Source organism: Octopus bimaculoides, chromosome 2 (assembly GCF_046866305.1).
Source record: "Octopus bimaculoides isolate indiv1 chromosome 2, ASM4686630v1, whole genome shotgun sequence".
NCBI lineage: Eukaryota > Metazoa > Mollusca > Cephalopoda > Octopoda > Octopodidae > Octopus > Octopus bimaculoides.
In genome coordinates, this window is record NC_142929.1 from 83995441 (window position 1) to 84020440 (window position 25000).

At 39.3% G+C, this 25000-nt stretch overlaps 1 protein-coding gene across 1 annotated transcript; it reads right to left on the reverse strand.

Annotated features, from left to right (window-relative positions):
• Positions 1 to 1140: 1140 nt before the first annotated feature.
• On the reverse strand, positions 1141 to 2121 carry LOC149137136 (protein CFDP2-like). The gene has a single exon (XM_089338592.1). The coding sequence runs from the start codon at positions 2119 to 2121 to the stop codon at positions 1141 to 1143; it is 981 nt and encodes a 326-aa protein (XP_089194718.1).
• Between the last annotated feature and the right edge of the window lie 22879 nt (positions 2122 to 25000).

Consider the following 25000-nt stretch of genomic DNA (forward strand, 5'->3'; position numbering starts at 1 on the left):
GTATTGAAATGGGCTCCGACATTTTACCTCTAACATTAACCCTACCCTTCATGTCTTCATGAAAAGACCTAACCACAGCAAGGAACTTTTTAGGACAACCAAGTTTCTGGAGGACTTTCCACAGTGCTTTTCTATTAACTGTGTCGAAGGCCTTTGTCAGATCGACAAAAACCTGATATAAATCGAGACCCTGTTCCACACACTTTTCCTGAAGCTGTCTAGCTGAGAAGATCACAACAGCAGTGCCGCGTCCCACACGAAAACCAGATTGACTTTCTGGAAGAACACAATCTGCAACGTGTTTGAACAGACGGTCCAGAAGTACCCTGCATAAAACCTTTCCTACGACAGAAAGCAATGATATTCCCCTGTAGTTACTACAATCATTCCTGTTACCCTTTCCCTTATATAAGACCACCATTACTGTATCTCTCCAGTCCTCAGGTACAGATTCACTATCCCATATCCTGCCAAACAAAGAGTGAAGTTTCTGTAGAAGTTTCTCACCACCATGCTGCAACAACTCTGCATGAATGCCATCCAAACCCGGAGACCTCCCATTATTCATCCTTGAGACAGCCACCGCGACTTCTTTCAACATAGGTGGTTCTGCAAGAGCTGCTCTCACAGGTAATTCAGGGATGCGATTGAGAACATCCTCACTAACTATAGACTGCTGATTCAAGAGTTCATCAAAGTGTTCTTGCCACCTTTGCAGAATTCCTTTTGAATCACGAAGAAGTTCTTTACCATCCCTGCTTCGAAGTGGTGTCATCAGAGAAGAAGTCGGTCTATAAACTTCTCGCAAGAGACCATATAACAGCTTTGTGTTATTGGAATCCGATGCCGCCTGTATCTCATCAGCCTTCTTACTCCACCAGGTATCCCTCATTTGAGAGAGCCTCCGCTTCACACGTGATTTCACATCCTTGAGTTCTCTATGTAATACATCTCTCTCCTGTGGCTTTGCTTAACAGCCAATAAATCATCTATATGTTCATCATTTTCTTTAAACCAAATCTTGATGCTTTCTTTGTATCAATCCCAGAACTTTCCTGCCTATATCATAAACTGACTTTTTGAGGGTCGACCAATCTTCCCCAAAATCTGCAACATTCATTTCCTCTCGTAAAGTTCTCTTCACGCCATTACAACTAAGACTAGCAGGGTAATACCTGCAGCCCGGATTTTACGTTTTGTGATTAATTTAACTTTTGCACGTACCAGGCGGTAGTCAGTCCAACACTCAGCTCCACGAAGAACACGAACACACCGCACATCACGTCTGTCACGCATCCTAACAAGGATGTAATCCAGAATATGCCACTCTTTAGATGCAGGGTGTATCCATGTGGTCTTAAACTTATTCTTTTGCTGAAACATGGTATTGGTAGCACACAGACGCAGCACCTCACACATCTGCAGCAGAAGCATACCATTACTATTACACTTTCCCACCCCGTGCTTTCCAATTACTGTCCATGTGTTAAAATCCCTACCCACTCTAGCATTAAAGTTACCCAGTACGATGACTTTGTCTGCCCTAGGGATGTTTCTTATAATGCCCTTCAAAGCATGGTAGAAAGAAACTTTTTCGTCATTAGTAGAGCACATAGTTGGAGCATACACACTCACCAAGGTCACATAATTTCCTTTAACCAAAGGAATTCTTATGGACATAAGCCGCTCATTAATCCCGACTGGGAATTCTTCCAACATGTCCACAAGAGTAGTCTTAACAGCAAATGCCACTCCAGCCTCTCCTCTAAGCTCTTCATCTCTCCCTTTCCAAAAGAATGTATATTTTCCACAAGATTCTGTAAGATGACCATCTCCAGCCAGTCTCGTCTCAGACAAAGCAACGATATCAAGATCATAGCGTCGAAGCTCCTTCGCAACAAGAGCAGTCCTGCGTTCAGGACATTCTGAGGACTTGCGGTCAAGCAGTGTCCGTACATTCCAACAGCCAATATTCAGTATTTTATTTGGTTCTATCACAGTAGCATGATGATGGCCAGGTTCAGACTGTGATGCTCTGGATACCCTGCCGGGCCAGACTCTTTCATCTGATGTGGTTCCAGAGTCCTTACTGCCATTTATGTTTTTACTGTTTTGGTACATCATTGATTGTTTGCTTTTTAAGGCTACAGCCAGCCATTCGGTTGAGACTCACGGCACTATCAACAATCATCAATTAGTTAATTGATTAATCAATCAATCCATGTTGTTATCGTGCAGTGCCTGTGCAAGAAGATTTTTTTTAAAGTGAGGAAAGGCTGTGCACTGAGTCAATCCCATTCACTAAGCAACAGTAGCCATAACCCGAAAAGAAGAACAATTCAACATCATCGGTAACCACTGAGCCGCAGGTTTTATGTCGGAGTTATCCCAGTTGCTTCAGTTGCCTTCTCCTAGAAGGATGCCCTAACAAGGGCTAGGGGTCCTTCACTCCCAATGGTTTAACCGCGCGATCAGGTATTCAGTCTGATTATTTCTATGTCCCCGCGCAAAAAAAACAACATTAAGCTGGATAAAAAAAAATAAAAACAGCCTTAAGCTGGAGAAAAAAATAAAAAATAAAAATGAAAATAAAATAAAATAAATAAATAAATAAATAAATAAAGTTGATATACAATATATACATAAAATATACGATATGGCGATATGGAATACATGAAAAAATCTATATAATGAGCAAACTATAAAAATTTACATAAAATATGAGCAAACTATAAAAGAAAAAAAAAACATAAAATGTTTTGTTTTTTTTTCTCCTTTCTTCTCTTTCCCCTTTTTTTCTTTTTTTCTCTTTTTCCTTTCTTTTCTTTTCCTCTTTCTTCTCTCCTTTCTTTTTATTTATATATATAATGAGCAAACTAAAAATTTACAATATCTAAAATTAGTGAGAAAAAAAGTGGGGATATAGAGTAAATACGTAACTAGACACATATTGGATGGCCGTTGACTCGCAAGAGTTCCACCGCCCTTTGACGGGTTTTGTTTTTCATCCCGCAGGGTGTCCAATAAACACCCTCCTCACCAAGGAAACTTGGTGGAATTGCCGGTTTAGTCGCCGACGGCCCGACCATGCAACAGGTTGTACTGGGTTACATGTTACCAGTAGCACTCAAAACTGACCTGACACAATACAAACACATACATACACACATACATACATACATAAATATATATATATATATATATATATATATATATATATATATATATACACACACACATACACACACATACATCTACACACACACACTCACAATACACACACGCCCACATACATACACATACATAAACATACACATACAAACATACATATATACATATATAAATACATATATATACATACATACATATACATACATACATACACACACACATATATATATATATATATATATATATATATATATATATATATATATATATATATATACATATACATATACATATACACATGTACACATATACATACATATACATACATATACATATATATACATACACACATACATACATATACATATATACATGTAAACATATACACGTACATACACAAATACATTTATATATATATATATATAAATACACATATACATACACATACATACACATATATACACACGCGTACATATATACATATATACACTCATACACATAGACACAAATATACATATATTTATATATATATATGGGAGAATGTACGAAAAAAACAACAGACGAGGACAGGTGATGTAAATAACAAAAGGATGTATTAGTATGACGCTCGGGAATACGGAAAGTCTTTGACGTTTCGAGCTACGCTCTTCAACAGAAAGAATACGGAGACAAGGAGAAAAACACGGAGGAAAAAAATTGAATAGTGTTCAGTCAACGGTCAATCATAATAATGGCTGACCGGAAGTTAGAAATTCTTTGTTCAGGAGAGCTAAGAAAAGGGGGAGATAACAAACGGTGATCGAAGAACGAGGGGCTGTGTGTGGGGGAGATAGAATGCTGGTGATCTTGACGTATGTAGTGTGAAAATGGGGAAGGGAGAAAGGAGTTGGTCAGTTGTAGTGTGTGCGTGGTGTGATGCGAGGGTATTGGTGTGATGTGATGTGAGGGTGTTGGGAGGTGGGGAAGGCATGGGTGGAGTGTGGGTTAGGCTGAGGGTGGGGTAGAGGTAGGGGTATGTGGGTAGGGGGTGTAAGGAATTGGATGGGGTGAAGTGGGAAGGTAGAGTAGGAGTGTGTTGGGGTGTGGTGGGATGAGCTTATGAGGGGGTGTTGACGATGAAGGGGAAGGGGAAGGTGGATGTAGGAGAGGGAAGGTGGGTATGGGAGGGGAGAGAAAGAGAGGAAGAGAGGAGAGAGGGTGGGTATAAGAGAGGGAAGGTGGATGTGAGAGGGGGGAAGGTGAGTATGGGGGGAGAAAGAGACGAAGAGAAAGAGAGAGGGAGAAGAGAGTGAGAGAGAGGGAAATAGAGAAGAGAGTGAGAGAGTAAGGGTGAGAGAGTAAGAGAGTAAGAGTGTAGAGAGTAAGAGTGAGAGAGAGTGAGAGAGAGGGAAAGAGAGAAGACAGTGAGAGAGTAAGGGTGAGAGAGTAAGAGAGTAAGAGTGTAGAGAGTAAGAGTGAGGGGAGTACGAGAGAAGAGAGTGAGAGAGAGTGAGAGAGAGTAAGAGAGAGGAGAGAAAGAGTAGGGGTGAAGAGAAGTGGGAGTGAAGAGAAGTAGGAAGAGAAGTTGGAGTGAAGAGAAGTAGGAGTGAAGAGAAGTAGGAAGAGAAGTGGGAGTGAAGAGAAGTAGGAGTGAAGAGAAGTAGGAATGAAGAGAAGTAGGAGTGAAGAGAAGTAGGACTGAAGAGAAGTAGGAGTGGAGAGAAGTAGGAGTGAAGAGAAGTAGGAGTGAAGAGAGGTGAAGAGACGTACAAAGAAGTAGGAGTCGGAGCAGGAGGGGTGGGGAGGGGGAGAGATGGGTGGTATGAGGGAGGGTGGAGGAGAGAGGCAGGAGGAGGTGTTAGATGAAGAGAGGAGGGGGTTAGATGAAGAGGGGAGGGGAGTTGAGCCCATATGGCACAAAGGAGCGAAGAGAGAAGATTAATCCCTGTTCACGGCGCAAACGGGAGTCCGGATGCGCCTGTGCATGGACAATCCAAACACGGACAGGTGTTGCTGCAAGGAGTGGCCGGCAGGACGAATTCTTTTACAAGAATTTATCAAGTAGCTAGCGTGAAAAAACCTCATAAGGGAAAAAATCCATCATTTATTCCCGAAATATATATTTATATTTATATAAGGGCATTACTATACAATAATGCCTCACGCTATGAGGGACTCTAAGGTCAGACTACCATAAAAAAGCACATTTTTACGGAACGCGAGGAAATGCAACTCTCAAAGCCAACCCCTTAAAAACAGACTAAATTATAGATCATGATTTCGTAGTTATTGTAGTATTATACAACCTCTACTCATCAGTATAATATGGTCAAGAGAAATAGAGGTAAACAGAAAATCAACATACCACTCGAACATCGTGTATCCAATATAGTATATAGAAGACTGTTCATCGCTATTTCCCTATGTAAGTGGCGGGAATTTCGAATTGAATCGCGGTAAATATGCTTTTTTTCTCAGAATAAATTCAGTACTGAATATATTCTGGTAATATATTTAAATTCAATAATAGGACGAATTCTTTTACAAGAATTTATCAAGTAGCTAGCGTTCGGTAAAAATGTGCTTTTTTATGGTAGTCTAACCTTAGAGTCCCTCATATATATCTTTTACTCTTTTACTTGTTTCAGTCATTTGACTGCGACCATGCTGGAGCACCGCCTTTAGTCCAGCAAATCGACCCCAGGACTTATTCTTTGAATGCCTAGTACTTATTCTATCGGTCACTTTTGCCGAACCGCTAAGTTACGGGGACGTAAACACACTAGCATCGGTTGTCAAGCGATGTTGGGGGGGGGGGACAAACACAGACACGCAAACACACACACATATATATATATATACACATATACGACGGGCTTCTTTCAGTTTCCATCTTCTAAATCCACTCACAAGGCTTTGGTCGGCCTGAGGCTATAGTAGAAGGCACTTGCCCAAGGTGCCACGCAGTGGGAATGAACCCGGAACCATGTGGTTGGTAAGCAAGCTACTTACCACACAGCCACTCCTGCGCCTATATATATATATAAAAATAAAAAATAACAAATAAAAAGTAAATTCACAAGTATACGTCTATACACACATATACATACATATATACACATATATATATATACCTACATAAACACACATACACACATATACATATACATATACACATATACATACAAACACACATATACATACATATATACACACACACATACACACATATATCCATATATATATATATTATATATATATATATATATATATATATATATATTACGGAGATTCACTTGCATAGCAAGTGACCTGATCTGAGATCGTGTGCTGGAACGAAAACAATTGCAGCGTGGAAGGTGTTTATAAGCCATTTAAAATAACACACAAAATCCGTTAGATTCACTTCAACATTTAAATTTAATTTGTCAAAATATTTTCGTCGCTTTGAGACCGCGACCTGTTCACTGACAAAATTCTGTGCTGCATCTCAGAATTTTGTCAGTGAACAGGTCGCGGTCTCAAAGCGACGAAAATATTTTGACAAATTAAATTTAAATGTTGAAGTGAGTCTAACGGATTTTGTGTGTTATTTTAAATGGCTTATAAACACCTTCCACGCTGCAATTGTTATATATATATATATATATATATATATATATATATATATATATATATATATATACATGTATACATACATACATATACACTCTCATAGCCATGCAACAAACCTAATTCCAGTAAAATATATAAATATTTCCTATTCATAGAATGCAAATGTATGTCTATACATATGCAGAAAAGCTTTAAATGTAATTTTATTAATTAAATGACCCTTGGAAAAAAGTATGAAAAATAACTCCAAGTTACATAAAGAACAGCTATCTCTATCCTTGTCGTACGGAAGCGACTTACCTATTATCAACCATTCAAGAGAGTAATCTTTATTCTCATCTTTCAATTGCCAAATTAAACTACTGAGCGCCGTACTATTTTGTTTATTCCTATCCCTAAATGTTGAGTAATAATTTGAAATTCTTCTCGAGACTTCAAGTGACGAAGCGCCAATATAACTCCAAATCTTCTTATCCGTTACAACATTACACCTATATACAATGTTCTTAGTTTTAGCATTTGCACTAAGGAATCTAATTTTATTAGGATTATCTTCAGAAATTTCTATTAATTTGCTACAATTATTATTGGTATTATCAATATCCTTTTGATCTTGAAAATTATCTTTAACAGTGTCTCTAGTATTATTATTATTGCTCTCTATATTTATGTCAATAGAATCATGACTAGAATTAGAGGATAAAAGATTAAAGTTATGAGCGGCGATAATTTGGGTTAAATTTTTGGTATTAGAGAAACCGAACCTTACCTTATGCGCGTTAATGACTTTATAGTAATGTGAGTTTTTAGGAAAATATTTACTAACTACATTCCTAAATAAACGAACTAAATTTGATTTAATTTGTTTCTCATATGGAACGACGAACTATAAACTATCCTGTTTATTGGAATTATAACTTACATTATTATTCATAAAAAACTTAAGTTTACCATTATCAGTGCTTGATACACGACCGTTGGATTTTGGTCTATGTTTAATCTTTCTAAATAAGTTAACATTATTATTATTATTATTATTATAAGAAAGAAGTCGCGTGAAGATATTGCGTAAAGAAAAAGAATAGAATAAAGAGATATAACAACTTGAGTGAAAGTTTTATTTATGAAATCATGAACGAAAATTAAAATATATATAACTTAAATCATAATGGAACAATTAACTATATTGTAAACATTTTATGGAACTTTAAAATCTAAGTTATTATAGAGTCTAAAGAATAAGACTAAGATACATAAATTAAATAATATATATGAAATAAGCTAAAATACTATAATTAAATTAATTAATTAAAATATTAATATTATTAATTTCATAAAAATCATAGTGTCATTAAAATATTAATTCCTGAAGTTTACTGTAAATATTAACGTACCAATGAATACACAATTAAATATATAAATTATAACTACTACAATTAGTAAAGAAGGAATAGTATACACACACACACATACATATATATATATATATATATATATATATATATATATATATATATATATATATATATATATATATATATATATATACATATATATATATAGAGAGAGAGAGAGAGAGTGACAGTTAGCTAAATTTATATAAATAATGTAATTTATGTCTACATATAATTTTTCGTTCATCAAAAGAATTAATCAATTTATTATATTTACAATCTTCGCTTAGGTTTACCTCAGTATATTAATTTCTTTACATAAGGAGAAATAAAAGTATATAATGAATCATTGGATTCTCTCTCTTCCTCCTCTCGTTTTTAGTTTGCCATTTTTTTAACGTTTGATTTTTGGATTTTACTGTGGTCCATTATGCCTTCCTCTAATTTAAACTTTTAGTATAGCGTTCATAGCCTATCTCCCTTAATAACTCCCTGTAAAGCAGCGTTCTTGTTTCTAACGGTAATTTACTTAGCTATATAATGTTATATATAACTCGCACGTAACCTTAACATTCAGCATAAGTCTTGCTTTTGTTTGTTGGTTCCCTGACGATGAATATATGTGCAATTCCAGCACCTCTTACTTCTTTGGAGTAGAGTGCACATATATTTTGAAACATATGTAGGAATTAAAGGAACTTATTGTTTATATGCGTTTTGCTCCATTTATTATTATTCTTCATATCTACTCAAAATACATCACTTTAACATGGTATTTCTACCTATTAAACGGGTGTGATATCCCAGTTTTTTTGTGTGATTTTTGCTATCCATGGTAACTATTAACATATTTACATTATCGAAGTTTTTCAACCGAGATAATATTAATATATACATAAATTTATATATATATATATATATATATATATATATATATATACGACGAGCTTCCTTCAGTTTGCGTCAACCAAATCCACTCACAAGTCTCTGGACAGCCCGAGGCTATGGTAAAAGACACTTGCCCAAGGTGCCATACAATGGGATTGAACCCGTAACTATGTAGTTGGGAAGCAAGCTTCTTGTCACACAACCACATATTAAGTGAATGATCACCGGCTACTTTGGTTGCATCCAGTTACGCTTCAAAACAACCAACTTTACATCTAGGTGGCAAGACCTAGAGAAAGTAATCATTACTGGCTGTACAATTTCTCCCATTCTTTTCAATAGTTGCTGATATAGAAGTCCAAGGACCAAGAATGGATTGAGGCATTCAGCAAATCAAATAAGGAGTTTCATGAATGATCTTCCAATGACGACCACCACACATATGGAGACAGAACGGGTGCTAACTTCACTTGAATACACGTCAACATGGGCTACACTGAAGCTTAAGACCAAGAAATGGTCTTAAATTCAACATATAATAAAAATAACTCCAATTTGTCGGTAACCTTGAATAATGGAAACTCATCTTCCATAAATATAGACAATAGCAAAAATAAATTAGGGAAATCATGTAGCTGTAGAAAAATCGATTTATGCCCGCTTGAAAGATTCTGCCTCTGTAAAAATGTAGTATATAAATGTACAGATAAGTATCAGATAAGTATCAGGTTAGAACATATATAGGTAGTACTGTTGAATTCAAAAAAAAGATATAGAACGCATTTAGATTCATTTACTAACATTAAATATTAAAATTCTACTACTCTAGTCTCATATATACATAATTTAAGGAATAACAACATTAATCATAAAATTTCTTGGTCTAATGATATAAGTAACAAATGCAATTTATGCATTAAAGAATCATTATTCTTAAATCATACAATTCGGGCACATAAAATAAATTCTCTGGTACCATTCATTCATGCACTCATAAATTTCACTCTTCTTTCATGAAACTCTATAAGACGAGATATAAGGAATGAAGTCATTGGCAACACTTTTTCTTCCTCTATTAGTAATTATTCCCGGAATTTATTGGACAAATCTACCTTTCATCTTTATTCTCCCATCATCCTTCACTATAGGTATATAAATGTGAATCAACGTAAAAGTGATTTCTAGCTGATGGAGTAGCCGACGACTAACGTTATATAACCAAAAATTTCTTTCTTTCTTTCCTTTCTCTTACATGTCTTCAAACTTGATTAATTATCTAGTTACTTATTCCTGATGAGTGGAGGCGCAATGGCCCAGTAGTTAGGGCAGCGGACTCGCGGTCATAGGATCGCGGTTTCGATTCCCAGACCGGGCGTTGTGAGTGTTTATTGAGCGAAAACACCTAAAGCTCCACGAGGCTCCGGCAGGGGATGGTGGCGAACCCTGCTGTACTTGTCCACTACAACTTTCTCTCACTCTTTCTTCCTGTTTCTGCTGTACCTGTGTTTCAAAAAACCAGCTTTGTCACACTGTGTCACGCTGAATATCCCCGAGAACTACATTAAGGGTACACGTGTCTGTGGAGTGCTCAGCCACTCGCACGTTAATTTCACGAGCAGGCTATTCCGTTGATTGGATCAACTGGAACTATTTTGAAAAACATTTGAGTATGTTGAATAACAAATTACTGTGGATGAATAATGGTAAATATATTTTAAAGTTATACATGTTTTTTTTTCTAAATTTATGGGAATATACTGCTGGAGATAGTAACAAAATTAAAGTAAATTAATTTTTTTTAATTGATTTATTTAATTTGTCTATTAAACATGAAACTAGTTCAGTATTAACCACTGTAATTTTAAAATAAACATTATCCACCTCGCCCGCCCTTACAACTTGTTTTATTTAAACAGTCATTATTCAACACGCATGCAAGACAACTTTTTTAACTGCTCCCCTCTCTCTCTCTCTCTTTCTCTCTCTCTATCTCTCTCTCTCTCTCTCTCTCTCTCTCTCTCTCTCTATCTCTATCTCTCTCTATAATATATGTGTGCGCGTGTGTGTATGTATGTATACACACATATATATATATACACACGTACTTATATATCTCAACACATTTCTCGGACCAGCAGGGCTGACACGTTAAGTGGAGTTGGCACCAATCTTAATTATGAGAATTTCACGCCATTTGTCACTAGCAATGATGATTGACGACAGAGCTCTGCTGTCAGGGTAGATAACTCTGTCGTAGATAATGACAGCGGCGCCCTTGTTAAGATAATAGGAAGAGATGGCTAGGGAGGAGTTATCTACATGTTTGTGTGAGCATCTATCTCTAACTGGCAGTGTGCTTCCATATAAAGTGCATGTGTGTGTGTGCGTGTCTGTGTGTATGTGTGTGTGTGTCTGTGTGTGTGTGTCTGTGTGTCTGTGTGTCTGTGTGTCTGTGTCTGTGTGTGCGTGTGTGTGTGTGCGTGTGTATGTGTGCGTGTGTGTGCGCGCGCGAGTGCGTGTGTATGTGTGCGTGTGTGTGCGCACGGGAGTGCGTGTTTGTGTGAATGCAAGTGAGACAAATGTCAGACGGTGTGAATTTGGAAAAGGGGGTAACGAATATGCGTGCATACAAGTATGAAATTATCATTGTGTGTGAGAGAAAGAGGGGGGGGAGAGAGCATCTGAGTGTCAGAGTTATATATACCCCCTCCCTTACACAGATGCGTGTCTCTACGGGTACGCTTGTGTGTCAATGGAAGTATGACATGTGACTGTATAAAAGGATTGAATTGAGGTGTGTTTATTTCTAATTTATTGCGTCTTTGAGTGGGGAAGTATGTGTGTGTATGTATATACATATATGTGTGTGTATGTATGTGTGTGTGTCTGTCTGTATGTGTGTGTGTGTGTGTGTGTGGTTGTGTTGTAAGAAGCTTGCTTCCACACCACATGGTTCCGGGTTAGTCTTTTATTATAGCCTCGGGCCGACCAAAGCTTTATGAGCGGATTTGGAATACGGAAAGTAGAAGAAGCCCGTCGTATATATATATACACACACACATATATATATATATATATATATATATATATATATATATATATATATATATATATATATATATATATATATATACAACATAAATACAGATATAGGACAGGGAATAGCCAATTAGTTAATAAAATTAATAATTAACAATTTTGCCAAGTAGTTCAGTATGCAAAAAAGCCTTTATCGATAAAAACATTTATAATTATAAATATATAGGGATCAGCATGAGATTGCTTCACCAACATACTGAAAATACTGACTGCTATTTCTAAATTTTCAGTATGTTGGTGAAGCAATCTCATGCTGATCCCTATATATTTATAATTATATATGTGTGTGTGTGTGTGTGTGTGTGTGTGTGTGTGTGTGTGTGTGTGTGTGTGTGTGTGTGTGTGTGTGTGTGTAAATATATAAAAGGATAAAGAGAGCAATGGCAAGGCTGGAAATATATTTTATGGATAGAGTCTTACAGCTGTTTCTGGGAAGCTCCAGTACTTCCCTTCATCGGAGACAGAAATAGTAAAGGAATCGATTATTATATCCATAGGCGGAGAGTTTTAGTATGAAGTGATAGTGAGCGTGATGCGCTGAAAAAAGAAAGAAAGAGAGAACAGTACTTGGAGTGTAGTTTCATTCCGGTAGTAAGTATTTGTGTAAAGTAATCCTTGTGGGAATAATCCGGAAATAGTTGCTGCACCAAAGGCTGAGATAGCAGAGGTGAATATATGCCACATTGTGTCCGAGGTATTTTGCTTGTGTTTACTTGAAGGATGCCCAAGTCAAGTGAGAAATGTGCGTAGGGTAAGTAGGTCAAGTCTTGAAGACAGAATGGGAAGAGGATAGAGGAAAGATTCAGGTGGAGAATGGTAGTGGTATATTTTTATGGTCAGTTGATCTGACTGGATAGAGAGGATGAGTAAAGTGAGGGAAGGAGGAGGGGGGATGAGGTTAAATGGTTTAGTGAGTAAGAAGGAATGCGCAGAGGTAGTATATAGGTGGTGGGGGTATGGGTGATAAACCAAGGACAGTAATAAAGGGAGAGAGGAGTTGGGATAGGTAGTTAGTAGTATCATATTCTAAAAGATAGCTAAACCTATTTACAGACGGTGGAATTGGGATTGAAAGTTTAATATGCCCTACAAAATCCGACCTCGGAAGAATTAGTAAAAATATTTTAGACAAGATAATACCAATCGTCAAAGAGAAACTACATGCAAATCTATGGTACCACACCGGGGAGATCATTGCATGGTTCCACACCTTGGAGAACAAAATCTCCTTCTCGTTCCTCCAATTCGATATCAACAATTATTACTCCTCTATATCTCCTAAACTTTTAAATAAGGCCATTCTTTTCGTCAGGAATCTTACTAGCATAACCTCTTTAGAAATTAACATTATAATCAACGCTCGCAAAACTCTTATAGCTTTCATTTTTATGGAGAACATTATTTTTCTTTGTGGTTGGGTCGTTGATGACCTCTTTCTAACATATTGGATGTCCACCTAGTGGTCATCCCTTATACACGTGTAATACAATTTTTTCTGAATTTTCAGATTTTTTATATGCTAGGCCACTTGGTTTTAAATTGAATTAATATTCAATTTATCATCCCATCTATATAAATATATATATGAGCAACACACACATACACACACGCACGTATGTACACCAATTGTATACATATTTTTTGTACGCATACATGTTCGTATGTGTGTGTGTTGCTCGTATATCAACAAAACACACACACACACACATCTTGCCTTACATATATATACGGATAAATGATCTAAAATAAATATATTTGGGAAATGGCGATTTACAGTACAATACGTAGAAACGTGAAAATCAGACCACATGGGTTTGTTTACATCAATTCGGCAGTTTCCAGAAAAAGTGTTGGGAAAGAACGCGAAAGAGACAGAGAGAGCGCGCTCTCCCTCTCTATCTCTCTCCTTCCCTTACACACATGCCAGTTATCTCTCACCTCTCTCTCTCCCTCCCTTACACACATGCCAGTTTTCTCTCTTTCTTTTTTTCTTTCTCTCCCTGTCTCACACACACAGCAACATTACGCACACACACATGCTGCTCTCTCACACTACCAAAAGAACTTCACATACACACCACACTTTTTATCTCGTATACTCACTATAAAAAGATAGCATCTATTTCTTTTTGGCAACATGTGTTTTTTTGTGTAATGTTGCTGTGTGTGTGAGAGAAGGAGAGAGAGAAAGAAAGAAAGAAAGAAAGAAAGAAAGAAAGAAAGAAAGAAAGAAAGAAAGAAAGAAAGAAAGAAAGAAAGAAAGAAAGAAAGAAAGAAAGAGAGATAACTGGCATGTGTGTAAGGGAGGGAGAGAGATAGAGAGAGTGATAGAGAGAGAGAAGGTATTTTTTTCTTTTTGCTTGTTGTTTGCTGCGTTTTTTTCTTTTTGCCTGTTGTTTGCTGCTTACCACACAACTGTTAAGAAATAGCGCCCTCTCCTACTTTTTTTTTGTTAGACGCTGCAAACAAAATGTAACTCTCCTTCACCCTCCTCTCACAAACATACAATTTCTCTCTCTCTCCTTCAGGCGTAAACTTCGAAATTGGTAAAAGTTATGGTTGAAAATCGATTTTTACAGGTATACGCGGGTACCTCTGAGAGAGAAAGTTGACGAAAATGCACATAGGGTCATTCCGAATCTCCTCCTAAAATTGGAGCGACATACGTGCTAATTTGTGGACGTGCATAAACTACATTTACGTACACACACACACACACATCCTGCCTTATATCTATTCGGATATATATTTATATACATGGGTGTGTATTTACATACACACATATATTTATATGAATTGCAGTGGATTGCCTATGTTCAGTCCACTGCAGGACGAAGGCTTCAACATTGTTCTCTCAGCCAACCAGAGTCCAATGCGGAAGCCGTGAACTTGAGCCTGGGTTCATACTGGTTTGATGAGCCTACTCTGCCACATTGACTCGACATAGCTGTGAAGAGGGGTGCAGTTTTTATGCTTTTATTGGGGAGTGGGTAAGTCTATAACATCGACCCCATCGACTGGTACTTATTTTATCGACCCGGAAAGGATGAAAAGCTAAGTCGGCCTCGGCGGAATTCGAACTCAGAACGCAAGAACAGACGGAATACTGCTAAGCATTTCGCACGGTGTCGTAACGATATATCATTTAATACACACAATTACAAAAGAGCTACTAATAGTTTCATTCTTTGTGATACATTTAATTGGCAGATTTATCTAACATGCCATGTACCTCCAGGCAATCTTTCAGATTTAATACATAAGGTTAAATGTATTTAAAACCAGGACGCTGGATTATGAGAAAACATGAGAAGAAAACAACTGAGAGGGAAAAAACGCGAAGAAAGTTGATGCAAAAAGTGGAACGAGAGGAAAGAAAAATTTAAAAAACCCAAGATCTTCGTCCTCTTTGACTGAAGAAACCATAATGTAGCTGGTGTAGAATAATATACTATATATATGATTCACATACAATCAAATAGAGAATTGTGGAGAAATATACGCCATCTATAAGTGGAGAAAATATGTGCAAGTTGTGCATATCTGAAAGATTGCACATTCTTTTTATGTCCAAGAATTCTACCATACTACTTAATCCGAGATCCGGAACTTTTAACCAATGCAAGCGCATGTACAGGTTTTTTATCGAACTGGAAGAAATCACCCGCACCGGACTGAGTATCGAGCGCAAACTTTGGCCACCTTTCTGTTATATTACTCTGCAGAGGCTGCATTAATTATGATTTCTATAGTAAAAAGGGACGAAGATCTTAGTTTTCTTGCTTTTCTTTTAAATTTAACTTCCCGCTTTTTGCATCAACATTCTTCGCGTTTTTTCACCCTCTTGATTCTTTTTCACTTCTCGTTTTGTCTCATGTCTTTTTTATAGCCCAGTGGCTTGGTTTTTAGATACCTCTAATGATATGCAATGAGCTTGAAAGAATTCTTGGAGATGCATAGTATGTTATATAAATATACCAATTTAATATATCTTAAAGCGTAAAACTATTAGTAGCCCTTTTGTAATTGTGTACATTAAATGATATTTACCTCTCATTGGAAGGAGTACTTTTTGTTGATACCACCTATATATATGTGTGTGTGTGTGTGTGTGTGTGTGTGTGTGTGTGTGTGTGTGTGTGTGTGTATCTTTGGAGTGAGCAAGTTCTTTTGAAACATCAATTTACGATTCTTTCATCTGAATTCGATCTTATGATTATTACTATAGTATGCAATATTAAATGCAACTACTTATTCATGGGGTATCATTGAAACGTATAGAAATTCGATTCTTCAGAATGATAGATAAAAGTTATTAGCAAATGACTTTTATGAACAATTCTGAAGAGTCTAACTTGGAACGTGTCTTCACAATGACAGCTCATGAATCAATAATTGCATATATTCTTGCATGGTATAGTAATATTCATGAGAACGAATTTAGATGAAACAATTATAAATTGATGAATAAAAGAGCTTTCTCATTCCATTCTCCTTGTTATAAAAGAACTTGCTCATTCAATTCTCCTTACTATAAAACCTCTGCGGGTATTTGTGGATTTTCAAGAGCTTAATAAAACAGTCACCGAATGTCTGGTAGCCTGGACACGTGGCTGAGTTTAATAGGACACTCCAGGGCTTTCATATATATATATAACGAGGGTGTGTATGTGTATATATATATATATGTATATAATGCAGATGTGTATGTGTATATATATATATATATATATATATATATATATATATATATATATATATATATATATCGATTTAAATGAGAGCTCAAAACTGATCCATTGAAAATACATTATTATAATAAAGTATTTTCAATGGATCAGTTTTGAGCTCTCATTTAAATCGATATAAATACAAAAACTCACTTGTGAGTATTTTGCTACGTTTGTTAACAGATACAATATTTTTGCCTAATTTTGGTATAAAAAAATATATATATAAGTATGTCTGTGAGCGTGAGTGCCTGTGTATATGTGTGTGCACTTATTTTGTTATCTCCTATGGTCTGTATACATATTATCCCCAAATCTCGTACAGTCTCGTATAACTTTGTGTATTCTCATCCAAGATGGAGACGGGTACCAACGTTCCTCTCTGACAGGCTTGATAATTGTTGAGAGATTTCTCTCTACATGCAACCATTGCTAGCCTTGTTAACCCACAAATAAAAAATAAGTGTATCTGTGTGCGTGCGTATGTGTGTGTGTACGCATGTATGAATGTATTCATATATATGTATATATATGTATATATATATATATATATATATATATATATATATATATATATATATATATGTATATATATATATATATATATATATATATATATATATATATATATCACTGTCCTGTTTTTTTACCACTTTAACCCGCGAAAAATACCAGATTTTATTTAATTTGCTTTGCGGGCAGGACTGTTTTAACGAAGTCGCGTCTTGCCCCTTCGTTCGAAACGCGGGGTGGATAAACAGAGGACAACTGATGAAGGGAATGTTTTTTTTTTTATGTTGCCTGTCTCGTTTCTCTGTTTCTTTGTTTCTTTCGTTGTTCGAAAAAGTTCGGTTTCTATGTTTTTGTTTTTTTATGTTCTCGCTTCTCATTTTGTCAACGATTTTTGTGATGTCCTGTACCCATATATGCATGTCACCTCCTCTTCACCTTGGACATCAAATCCCTATATACCGTGATTTCCCACAACGATGGTCTCTCAGCCCTCCAATACTTTCTCAAGCGCCGCCCTGACCCCACACCTAGCACTCCCACCCTGCTTCGTCTGGCAGAGCTTGTCTTCACCCTCAACTGCTTCCCGTTCGCCGGAGAAACTTACCAATAGATGCTTGGGGTCGCGATGGGAACGAGAATGGGCCCCAATTCCACCAACCTATTTGTTAGTTACATTGAGGCCCAAGTATTCTCCCAATTCTCCGGTCCGACCCCAGAACTATACGGTCGCTACATAGACGACTGTATAGGAGCCATCTCCCTCTCCCGCGAACAACTCTGCCTTTTCAACTCCTTTCTCTCTACCTTCCACCCTGCTATTGAATTTACTTCTACCATCTCTAACACCTCTGTTAACTTCCTCGACATCTCTCTTTCCATCGACCTCCCCTCCAACTCTCTCACTACCTCTGCCTTCTTCAAGCCCACTGATTCTCACCTCTACCTCAACTTCTCCACCCTCCCATCCCTTCCACACCAAATGGGCCATCCCCTACTCCCAGTTCCTCCGCCTCCGACGCTTGTGCAGCCTGGACCAGGATTTTGAGACCCAGTCCCAGTACTTTGCCCGCCTGTTCATGCATCGAGGATACCCCTCTCACCTTGTCCAATCCGCCCTCGCTTGCGCTCGTCGAATCGATCGCACCACCGCACTCCTTCCCCATACCAATCCCCTAACCGCACCCCCTTCCCTCTCCGTTTCCACCCTGCCACCCTACCCCTTCATTGGAGGATCCTACGGGCCTTCCGTCGCCTCCAGCTCGATCCCACTACCCACTCCATTTTCCCTAATCTGCCCCTGTCTTTTAAACGCGCCCGTAACCTACGCGATCTACTGGTCCGTAGCACCTTCTCTTCCCCTCACCCCCACCCGGTTCCTTCCCGTGCTCCAGATCCCGCTGTCACACCTGCTCCTTCATCACCAACACTACTTCTGTCACAGGTTCCAGCCTACACACTCTACGCATCCTACACAATTCCTCCTGCACCTCCTCTAACCTAATTTACTGCAGTAGATGCGACTTATGTGACAAACTATGTGGGTCAGACAGGCCGCCGGCTGGCCGACCGTTTCACCGAACATCTAAGGGACGTTGGGTTAGGTTCGGACTCCCCCGTTGCCCGTCATTTCCACTTGACCAACCACTCCCCCTCTAACATCTCCGCTTTTGACTGCGCTCTACACCACGGATACACTCCCTCACAACTCCATCTAGAACAGCGCTATATTTTCAAGTTACGAACAGCTTTCCCTTTCAGACTTAACACAGCCACCTCCTCTTTATGACTGTCTCCTCCACGACGAAGTAACATGTTTTTACTTTTTTCATTTTTCCTTGTTGTTTTTTATATTAATCCCCCTTACCCCTTATCCACTTTACTTTATCCTAATTATTCACTATTTTATTACAATTATTCACAATTTATTTCATTTCTTTATACACGTACACATACCCACACACACGTACATATACACAAACACGAAAAACACCCGTGTACACACATGAACGCACACATACTTCCACACACATCACACACACATGACACATATGCATGCACTTACACGCTCAGATTCATCCACATACATACACAAACGCACATACACACGCACACTTGTACATACACACACGCATACATATACATACACACACACCCATGCGCACACACACACACACATGCACACACACACACACACATGCACACACACACACCCATGCATACATAACCCATATATGCCCCCATTCGCATATACCTCCCACACACCTGACAACCCATACATACCTCCCACTCACATACATACCTCCCACACACCTGACACATATACCGCCCACACAACTTATGACAACACGTATGACAGACAGACATGCGCGCTCATACACACATATATACACACATACACACGCACAGTAATACACACACACCAACTCACACAACCCTACATACACACAGACATACACACCCATATATACACGCACACATAAACGCACACGCCTACACAAACCACATACACATACACACACAACCACATACATAGATACACACACAGAAGTGCCTACACGCAATAAAACGCTCACATCCTTGACACACATCTCTACGCTCACACACACACACATACACACACACACACATACACACGCACACACACATATACACACATATACACACACACATACACACACGCACACACATATACACACGCATACACACACACACTCGCACACGCACGCACACATACCTCCCACATACACAACACACACAGACACGCATACAATTACACACACATGGGCATAAATAACACACGCACATGCACGCACTACGTAAGCAAACGCACACACACACATACACAGGAACGCACATATACACAACATACACACACACACACACACACACACACACGCACGCACAAAAATATACACAATATACACATACATACACATACACACACACACACACACACATACGCACATACACGTGCTGTTATTATACACACACACACACACGGAGCCGCGCGCGCGCACGCATTGAATTTTATGTGGACATTTGATCGTTTAAACATTTCGATTTCTACTGCGTAATTTTAAACTCTGTTAAAATCCCCTTGTTTTATACACATTTGTACCATTGATGAACAAAAAATTATTGAAACTAGATTGGTATGTATGTGAATAAATCAATCTAAAACTAATTACAAGTTTTTCAAATTCATGTGCATTTTGAAACCCCAAAAACAAATTCTCCTACATTTTTTCCTGCGTGGGAATACATCCCTTCTTTTCATATATATATATATATGAGTGAGTGGTGCATGTAAGATCAAGGCTACATATGTTTCCAGGCTGGCAGATCCTCTGATGTAAGAATTACTGAACAAGGAGTACTCAACAAGCTACTCATCAGACAGAAGATACCTTAGTTATATGAAGGTTAGTGGCTTTCCTTCCTCACATATTCACGACATACATACCAGACTCTTCAAATGCAGTGTTCTACTTTCCCTCTTATACACAGTTGTGACGTGAGCCACTACGAAGAAGATAGAACATCGATTGGCAACGACGCAAAGATGCATAGAGAGATCCATGCTATGAATATCATTACGAGAGCATATTCGAAATGAGATAATTTGGGAACAGAGTGATGTGAACGATGTGATCACAAAATACCGAAAGCACAGGTTATTCTGGGCCAGACATTTCGCAAGGTTCAGAGACAACAGCTGGACCAGTGCAGTTGTTGAGTGGTATCCAAGAGATCAGAAAAGGCCACTTCGAAGGCCTCCACGACGACGGGGAGACGATTTAGTTAAACATTTTACGTTAATATGGAAAAAAAATGGCGCAATGAGGACAGATTCAGAAGCGTATAGTGAATAGCGGTGTATAACAGCACCTGATGGCCTGATCGGTACTGTGATACAATGATATATCTATGAGTGTGTGTGTATTATGTATGTATATGCGTGTGTGTGTGCGTGTGTATATGTGTGTGTGTGTGTGCGTATTTCGGTCACTACTGCTGCTGCTGCTGCTTGTGCTACTTCCACCCCTACCACTACAACCAATTAACTACTGCTACTGACACGGACAAAGGTCACTGCCATTTACCATTACCAATAGGGACACTACTACTACTACAACCAACAAAAAATGCCCCCACGTGGACTATTGACACCAGTAAGGAACAATTATGAACTCTTCATTTAATTTCATTTTATTAAATATGTATTTAATACATATGGGACTAACTTTCTAGGAACTTGGTAAAGGAGTATACAGAAATGATGCATTATTGACTGTAAATAAACACTTCCCTTTTAAAAACTCTTCGTAAAGGACTAAACAGACACTATTGGTCAAAATAGTGGCTTACCTTTTCCTTACCATAAGCTAAATGAAAACTTACACTACGTACACTAAGTATCTAAACATTCTAGAACTATAACAGATAATCCTAGAATTACCTAATTGTCACTAATGAACAAATATTTAAGGATAAGAGTGAACATTGCAACGAAACATTGAAAACAAGTGGATTCAATGATAGAATTAAATATATTTCTTCCGAAGAGCAAGGAAACCAAATCAGAAAAATCGGCACGTCTCAAAAACTAAATAATATTAATAAGAAATCTTACCGTTCTTCTAGTCAACATCCAAATCAAAGCACCGTTACAGATCAATTCAAAACTAATATACCTATTATATCCTTATGGATAAACGAATAAACTGCAACAGTGTAATAATATAATCGAAACAAACGGCAGTAACCACACGTAACATAACAACAATCTTATAAGAAGCAACAATCCAACACGCTAACTCGAACTGTAATCTTTGAACTACCTCACTTACTCAGACCACTACTATTTATATGTAGTGGTCCAATCCATTCTCACCAGGGAGCGTAGTACTCACGCACAACATCTCTCCTTTTGAGATTTCGTGTTCCAAAGGAGCAAAGACATTTTTTTATTGATATATATATATATATAGTTCAAAAACACAATAACAAAAAAACAAAAAAACAACAAAGTGAGGACGTGATATGGATAGTATTATTGGACGCTCAGGAAAGGAAAGAGAGAGTGTATGACGTTTCGGGCGTAGCCCTTCGTCGGAAAGATGGAAAGTTCGGAGAATGGAAGAACGGAGAAAGAGGAAAATGGTACCGATGCCCACGAGGTTACATGATGAAAAGACCGGAAGAGGAGGTGGTGGGGGAAAAGTTCTTTCTAAGATAGGAGAGTGAAAAAGGGAGATGAATATCGGTACGCGTGCGAAAGTCTGCGAGTGTGTGTGTGATAACAGAACGTGTGTGTGCGTATGTATGTGTGTGTGTGTGCATGGTTTGGTGGTTTATCTGTTAGTGTATTTGTGTGTGTGTGTGTGTGTGTGTGTGTATGGCCGAATCGGTCGCCCTCCGCAATCTCCGCCGCCGTGACGACATCGTCATCAAGCCGGCGGACAAAGGTGGAGCAGTGGTGGTGTGGCGCGCGGACCTTTACAGGAGGGAAGCGCTCAGCCAGCTTCACAATCCCCTCTTCTACCGCCTCCTCCCCTCCGACCCCACCCCCTCCTACCAACGGCTTGTGTCCTCCACAATCCATGACCTCATTTCCTCCTCTGCTCTCCCCGCTACCGCCACCAACCTCATCGTCCGCACACCTCGCACCTCCTCCATCTACTTCCTTCCCAAGATCCACAAACCTAACAACCCTGGCCGCCCCATTGTCTCTGCTTGCAATTGCCCCACCGAACTCATTTCAAAATACCTCGACCATATCCTATCCCCGTTAGTTGCTGCCCTCCCATCCCACATACACGACACCAACCACGCCCTTCGCCTCTTCAATTCCTTTTCCTTCCCTCCCGGCCCCTCACACCTCCTCTTCACCCTGGACATCAAATCCCTATACACGGTGATTCCACACAACGATGGTCTCTCAGCCCTCCAATACTCCTTGACCGCCGCCCTGACCCCACACCTAGCACCCCTACCCTGCTTCGTCTGGCAGAACTCGTCCTCACCCTCAACTGCTTCACGTTCGCCGGAGATACCTACCAACAGGAATCTGGGGTCGCGATGGGGACGAGAATGGGGCCCAATTACGCCAACCTCTTTGTTGGTTACATTGAGGCCCAAGTATTCTCCCAATTCTCCGGTCCGAACCCGGAACTATACGGTCGCTACATAGATGACTGTATAGGAGCCACCTCCCTCTCCCGCGAACAGATCTGCCTTTTCATCTCCTTCCTCTCCAACTTCCACCCCGCTCTTGACTTTACTTCCACCATCTCTGACACCTCTGTCAACTTCCTCGACATCTCTCTTTCCATCAACCCCCCCTCCAACTCTCTCACTACCTCCGCCTTCTTCAAACCCACTGACTCCCACCTCTACCTCAACTTCTCCTCCTCCCATCCATTCCACACCAAACGAGCCATCCCCTACTCCCAGTTCCTCCGCCTCCGACGTTTGTGCAGCCTGGACCAGGATTTCGAGACCCAGTCCCAGTATCTTGCTCGTCTGTTCATGCATCGAGGATACCCCTCCCACCTTGTCCAATCCGCCCTCGCCCGCGCTCGTCGAATCGACCGCACCAATCCCCTAACCGTACCCCCTTCCCACTCCGTTTCCACCCTGCCACCCTACCCCTTCGTCGGAGGATCCTACGGGCCTTCCGTCGCCTCCAGCTCGATCCCACTACCCACCCCATTTTCCCCAACCCACCCCTATCCGCTTTCAAACGCGCCCGCAACCTACGCGATCTACTGGTCCGCAGTACCTTCTCCTCTTCCTCCCCACCCCCACCCGGCTCCTTCCCGTGCTCCAGATCCCGCTGTCACACCTGCCCCTTCATCACCAACACTACCTCTGTCACCGGATCGAACCTACAAACACTTCACATTCCACACAGTTTCACCTGCACCTCCTCCAACCTTATTTACTGCATCAAATGTACCCTATGCAACCAACTCTACGTGGGGCAAACGGGCCGCCGGCTGGCCGACCGTTTCACCGAACACCTAAGGGACGTTCGGCTAGGTTCGGACTCCCCTGTCGGCCGTCACTTCCAACTGCCCAACCACTCTCCCTCTAACATCTCCGTTTTTGGTCTCGCCCTGCACCATGGGTCCACTCCCTCGCGACTCCACTTGGAGCAACGCTACATTTTCAACCTTAATTCTTCTTTCCCCTTCGGACTCAACACAGCCTTCTCTTCCTTATGACTCTCCCCTTTACGTCCCTGCAACACTTTACATAATTTTTTTTTTAACCCCCCCCCCCCCACGTCCCCCTTACATTATATCCATTATTCTCTTGTTATTAGACTTACTTTTTTCTAGTTTTTATCTCACCACTACCTACACGCACAAATACCCACACACCTTACATATATACCGCCCACATACATGACAAACATACATACGCGCCCTCACACACACATAGCCGAACGCACATATATACACACACACACCCATATATACGCGCACGCCTACATACACAGCCGCATACACATGCACACACATACACACAGGAGTGCACACACAAAATAACACACATACCTGGCACACATACGCACGCACACACATAAACACACACATACACACC